Source organism: Rosa rugosa, chromosome 1 (assembly GCF_958449725.1).
Source record: "Rosa rugosa chromosome 1, drRosRugo1.1, whole genome shotgun sequence".
Classification (NCBI taxonomy): domain Eukaryota; kingdom Viridiplantae; phylum Streptophyta; class Magnoliopsida; order Rosales; family Rosaceae; genus Rosa; species Rosa rugosa.
In genome coordinates, this window is record NC_084820.1 from 59,930,272 (window position 1) to 59,936,126 (window position 5,855).

The following is a 5,855-nucleotide window of genomic DNA, read 5'->3' on the forward strand; positions in this document are numbered from 1 at the left end:
AAACACCCACGCTTTAGCACCCGGCGCAACGGTAATTTATTTTAATTTAGTTTTGTAAAAAATTTGTAAAAATAGTTTTTTTCTTGGATTAATTTCAGTTTACCCCCCTGAGGTTTGGGGGTGTCATCATTTCACCCCCCAAACTCTCAATTTCACTTTTTTACCCCCTGAACTTTCCAATTTCAATCAGTCGTGTCCAATTTCTCCTATTCCGTCCAAATTGGACTTTAACTCTGACTTTTGAGGGGTAAAATGGTCATTTCAAGACAAAAAAATAAAAATAAAAATAAAAAAATTCATTTTTTTTTTTTTTTTCTGTTTTTTTTTATTTTTATTTATTTTATTTTATTTTGTCTTCAACCTATACACCACAAGTTATAATAGGTTTATAAAAATAAAAAAATACTCTAGGTGGTTAAAAGCCGCTCGCTGGTCTACGATATTTGTTATATATCTCCGATAAAGTGAAGAATTTTAGGATATATCCCCAATAAAGTGAAGAAATATCTGTAAAAAATAATTTTACACTTTATCTGTAAATAAATATCTGTATATCCCCAATAAAGTGAAGAAATATCTGTAAAAAATGATTTTACACTTTATCTGTAAATATCTGTATATCCCCAATAAAGTGAAGAAATATCTGTTTAAAATCATTTTTTACAGATATTTATTTACAGATAAAGTGTAAAATTATTTTTTATAGATATTTCTTCACTTTATTGGGGATATATCCTAAAATTCTTCACTTTATCAGAGATATATCACAAATATCGTAGACCAGCGAGTGTGTAAAATCATTTATTACAGATATTTATTTACAGATAAAGTGTAAAATTATTTTTTACAGATATTTCTTCACTTTATTGGGGATATATCCTAAAATTCTTCACTTTATCGGAGATATATCACAAATATCGTAGACCAGAGAGAGGCTTTCAACCACCTAGAGTATTTTTTTGTTTTTATAAACCTATTATAACTTGTGGTGTATAGGTTGAAGACAAAATAAAATAAAATAAAATAAAACAGAAAAAAAAAAAAAAAAAAATTTTATTTTTTTATCTTGAAATGACCATTTTACCCCTCAAAAGTCAGAGTTAAAGTCCAATTTGGACGGAATAGGAGAAATTGGACACGACTGATTGAAATTGGAAAGTTCAGGGGGTAAAAAAGTGAAATTGAGAGTTTGGGGGGTGAAATGATGACACCCCCAAACCTCAGGGGGGTAAACTGTAATTAATCCCTTTTTCTTTTAACAATTTTATGCCTACTTTAACGAAATAATTGACGGAAGTACTAAAATGACTAATAGAGGGATAATACAGGTACCACTAAACTCCCTAAAAATTTATAGGTATCAAAAAGTACATTTCGTGATAATTCATGTACCACATAAAGATTTTACCCTTTCAAACCCTAAACACACCGCCGTAGCTTTCTTTCTTCTTCTAATCACACTTCTTCCAACCATTACTTATATATAAGATGATCACACAAAAGAGAAACAGATTTCCACCTATACATGCTAATTTGCTTTTATCAAAACCAAAATTATTAATTACCATAGTAGTAATACTACTCTAATCATCACTAAGTTCATCATCATTACCAGTGACATTCATCCTAGTCCACTCTTGCTTAGCCCACTTGACATTTTTCTCAACTTCTCTACTAATCTTCTCTTCTTCCTTCATCGCCTTCTTTAGCATCTTGCTCTGCTCTTTCTTCAAAAAACTTCCGAAATCCGATAAGAACTCATCGTCGTTGCTGAAATTGAGACCAAGGCCACCACCAATTCCCCCATTTTCCTTGCTCTTTCTTTGAGACAAAGCACTTTTAGTCTTTGGAGAATACCAGGAGCAACCGGCTTTCCTCGGTGGTGAAGAAGAATCATCCCTCAATGAATTGCAAGAACCCAACGGAGATGACAACCACCCAGATTTCAATTTCGATTTAGAAAGATGCTACTTGCCTGAAACTCTCTTGGCCGGTGAGAAAATTTCACTCTCCTGAGATGAATTCGAAGAATTCGAGTGAGACGAAACTCATCCATGTTTATGTTTAGGTTTCAAACCCCTCTTTAACGAAAAACAAAATTCCCTTTTCCAATGATTACTTCGACAATTCTAAAGGTGGTGACTCACACCCAATTTGTGATTTCGAATCAGGAACCTTTTTGTCATCTGGGTTTTCAGCTTGAACCAAATTATGGCAGAACGAAGCGGTGAGACCGACCCATCATCAAGAACGGTACTATGAGACCGAATTTCTCACATTACCTCTTCTACCGCCAAAGCCACTACCACCTCCAACACCAGTCCGTCCAGTCCACACCCCGACCCAATCGGATCTCTGATTCGGTTCTCTCCTCTTTGTTGAAGAACGGCTGAATCGAAATGAGCCCCAGCACCCTTACCTTCTTAAACTCGCTCTTTCCCGCCACGAAGCACTGGCTGACGTCAGCACAGCTGAAAAGCGCCGTCATTCTGATGGTTGTCCTCGATGAATTTCAAGCAGTCGAGGGCGTTGTGGAGCTGGGACGGAAATTTGATCTCAATCATCTCTGGTCGAATCGGAAGCGAGGGGAGGAGGAGTTGTGGATAAAGGTGAAGCCTATAAAAGGAAAGAGAGAGGGTTTTAAGGTCTCTCTGCAAAATATTGGCGGTGGTGGCGGAGCTCAAGTCGTTCCAGACTTAAGGAGGCTAGAATCCAAGGGTAGTTTGGACTTTTCGTCCAAATTAAGGGTCAAAATTTGAAACGTTGGGCCCTAAAGTCACGTAATGACGTCATGATTAGAGTCAAATTTGAAATTTAAACGCGGCTGATGGAAATTAGAAGTGCAGGGACGTGATTAAAAATAAAAAAATCGGAAACCAAATTGATTTTCGACCCGAAATTTAAGAGACTAAACTGAATTTAATCTTTTTAGAAATTTCAAGTAAATCTAAATCCTTGGTTTCACACAAATATCCCTGTCCTTGTTGCGAACAGTACCCCTCGAGTATTTCAGAATAATATCATGCCTGCTGGTGATTTAATGGTCTGCATAAATTGCTCCTGAGCTAGAAGATCATATTTTTGGCTTTGGAGCTTTGGGCCACTCGTACATTCGCGCTGGATGAAATCATCCATGAAAGCAAGATCATTTCAAGTCAGGATCATTGGGACCTATTGCCAATAATTCATTTGCAGCTGTCCATTATTATCAGTGACACTCTGGGCCAACTAAAAGTGACGGCACAACCATTGCCAAACTTCGAGCCAAAAACTTTAAAGCTTGAAAACGACTTTTTTTTTTTTTTTTTGAGACTACCAATTCAACCATATCCTTTCAATCTTTTAACCGTAAAACAAAAGTGCAGTACCATATTTCCTTCTATTCTCCTTGTATTGTTTATCTTGTGCTTGTGTCCAGTTCCCAAGTTCAGGTTGCTCTAAGTAGATGGTGTTGACGATATCCCACAGATCATGAGACATGAAAAAAATCTCCATTTGACTACTCCAATAATCATAGTTTTTTTCCTTCAAAGATGGAGACTTGGCCGGGGGATATACAAACAAGGTGGGGAGTGAATTTGGACTCATTGGAACAAGAGGTTGGATTTTTAGGTGAGAAAAAGTATCTGAGTTTAGCTCTGATACCAAATTTGTTGGGGTAAAACGAAAGCACAGTAGGCTAGAGACTAGTTTTTTAAAGGAAATTTGCAGGTATTTGATTTAACAAAACAGAGGGGATTACAGAGATGGATAAGCAGAGCTGCTGCTCCTCCTATCTGTTCTTATTTTTCTTAGTTGCATCATAAAGCTGCAGACACATATTTAAACTTGGAGAGGTGGATTCTAGAGATCAGTAGAGTTCCAAGATATTGAAAATTCTAAAGGACACTCGAGCTATGACATGCAACAGATTTAATGCTAATCTTGGAAACACAAGATTAACACAATTTACTAAGCCAAACAGACATTACTTCAATAACAATATTTTTATGCCTAAATAACATTTAACTTTTCTGCAGTAGAACTTGGTTCACTAGATTGTCCAAATTTTTGAACGAAGAACCCTCTGGAGCCGTGGCTTCTTCCGCAAGTTTCTTCCACTCCATGACCTTACTCTTCATTTTCTTACCCTTCTCTCCTTCCATCAACTCCCTAACAAGCTTCTCTACTTCGTCTCTCTTGACATCATTGGTAATTTCCATTCCGATTCCCCATTTGTTACAAGTATAGAAACAGTTTGTTTGCTGGTCACCAAAGAATGGCCAACAGAGCATTGGCACTCCAGCTGTCAGACTCTCAATGGTCGAATTCCAACCACAGTGTGTAAGAAACCCTCCGACTGAAGTTTGGTTAAGCACTTCCTCTTGTGGACACCAACTTGCTATCAGACCTCTTTCTTTGGTTTCAGCTACAAACTCAGGTGGCAGAATAGCCGATCCACCAATAACAAGATCAGGCCTCATTACCCACAAAAAATGAATCTTGCTATTTGCAAGTCCCCAACCAAACTCTACAAGCTGTTGTGGTGTCAAGACCGCTACACTACCAAAGTTCACATAAACTACTGAATTTTGCGCCTTATTCTTCAACCATTCGAGGCATTCAGATTCTTCTTTCCACAGACTGTATCCCATAGTCTCCAAAGGGTAGTTTGGAATCTGATTCAGAAGTAACTCGATAGGGCCAATTGTATAAACAAGTGGCCGATCAAACATAGAAGAGATAGCATCCAAAACATCATGTTCCAAAGCATCAAAAGTAAGTAATACAACTGCAGAAGCTTTATGAACGCTATCCGTGGCCTCCATGCTGAAGTTAAACATGGGGTCATTGGGATCTGTTGTTTGAAAAACGGTTGGGAGATCCCTCAAACGAATATCTTTCATTCCTGGAATCCAATCTATTTTTCCGTCCAGAAATCCATTTGTGAACCAGCTCTCATCTGCAACACCCAAGTAATAGATTAGTGATACGAAAATTTCCCAGGCATCAAAATAAAATGAAAAAACTGCATGTCAATATACATATGTAATACACACACACACACAATTTATGTATGTATATGTATGTGTAGCTAGTTATTTATTCACCTTTGAATGGTGCAAGCCCTTTTTGGACCAAAGTGCGAAATTGTTTGAATCCCATGAAGGTGGAAGCAGAAACAGTATAGAAGAGTGCTATGGGGACTCCAATTTCTTCAGCTGCTGTGATGGTAAACATCGACATGAAACCATCTGAAACAATGCAAGTCACTGGAGGATTAGTCTGAGTGTTGTTAAGTTTTATGAGGAGATCACGGAAAGGAGCCAAGAAATTTTTTCGGATAGAGTCACAAAGTAAAGCAATGTCTTGGGTGGCATCTTCATTTGAATCTGGAAGGCCATCTGGAATGGTTTCAAACTGAAAATCAGGGAAGCCATCTAAGGAGTTGGGTCCTAGAGACTTAAGGAAGCGCTTGTGATTGAACTCTGTGTTGACAAAGGTTACATAAAAACCTCTGTGGTGTAGGAGTTTTGCCAATTTAAGCACAGCCTTTATATGGCTTTGAGCAGGACCTGGAATACAAACAGCATGAGGCTTATTGGAAGACATCTTAGAATTTCCAGTGTGTGTGTCTGTCTCTGTGTGTGTGTGTGTGTGTGTGTGTAGTCTCACAGTTGCACATCATTTATAGGGCTATTGGGCTACTTTTTGATGTGGTCCTTATGCAGAATCTTGAATACGTACTCTAGATTGAATTTGCAACTCTAGCGGGTGCAATCACACCAATAATACACCCAATCCCGTTAAAACTCTGAAAACGAGTCAAGTTTGGGTGAGAGTAGAATGACAAGTAAACAAAAACTGCAAGATGT

At 37.7% G+C, this 5,855-nt stretch overlaps 1 protein-coding gene across 1 annotated transcript; it reads right to left on the minus strand.

The window, feature by feature from the left end:
* Positions 1 to 3,897: 3,897 nt before the first annotated feature.
* On the minus strand, positions 3,898 to 5,655 carry LOC133725806 (7-deoxyloganetin glucosyltransferase-like). The gene is made up of 2 exons (XM_062153182.1): positions 5,091 to 5,655; positions 3,898 to 4,942 (listed from the first exon to the last, which is right to left on the minus strand). The coding sequence occupies exons 1-2, from the start codon at positions 5,590 to 5,592 to the stop codon at positions 4,005 to 4,007; spliced, it is 1,440 nt and encodes a 479-aa protein (XP_062009166.1). The 5' UTR covers positions 5,593 to 5,655; the 3' UTR covers positions 3,898 to 4,004.
* Between the last annotated feature and the right edge of the window lie 200 nt (positions 5,656 to 5,855).

Bases quoted from the DNA above. Each gene is read 5' to 3' on its own strand.
- LOC133725806 (XM_062153182.1), bottom strand. From the start codon at position 5,592: ATGTCTTCCAATAAGCCTCATGCTGTTTGTATTCCAGGTCCTGCTCAA. The intron at 4,943-5,090 runs GTGAATAAATAA...TGGGTGTTGCAG, and splicing joins AGGGCTTGCACCATTCAAAG to ATGAGAGCTGGTTCACAAAT.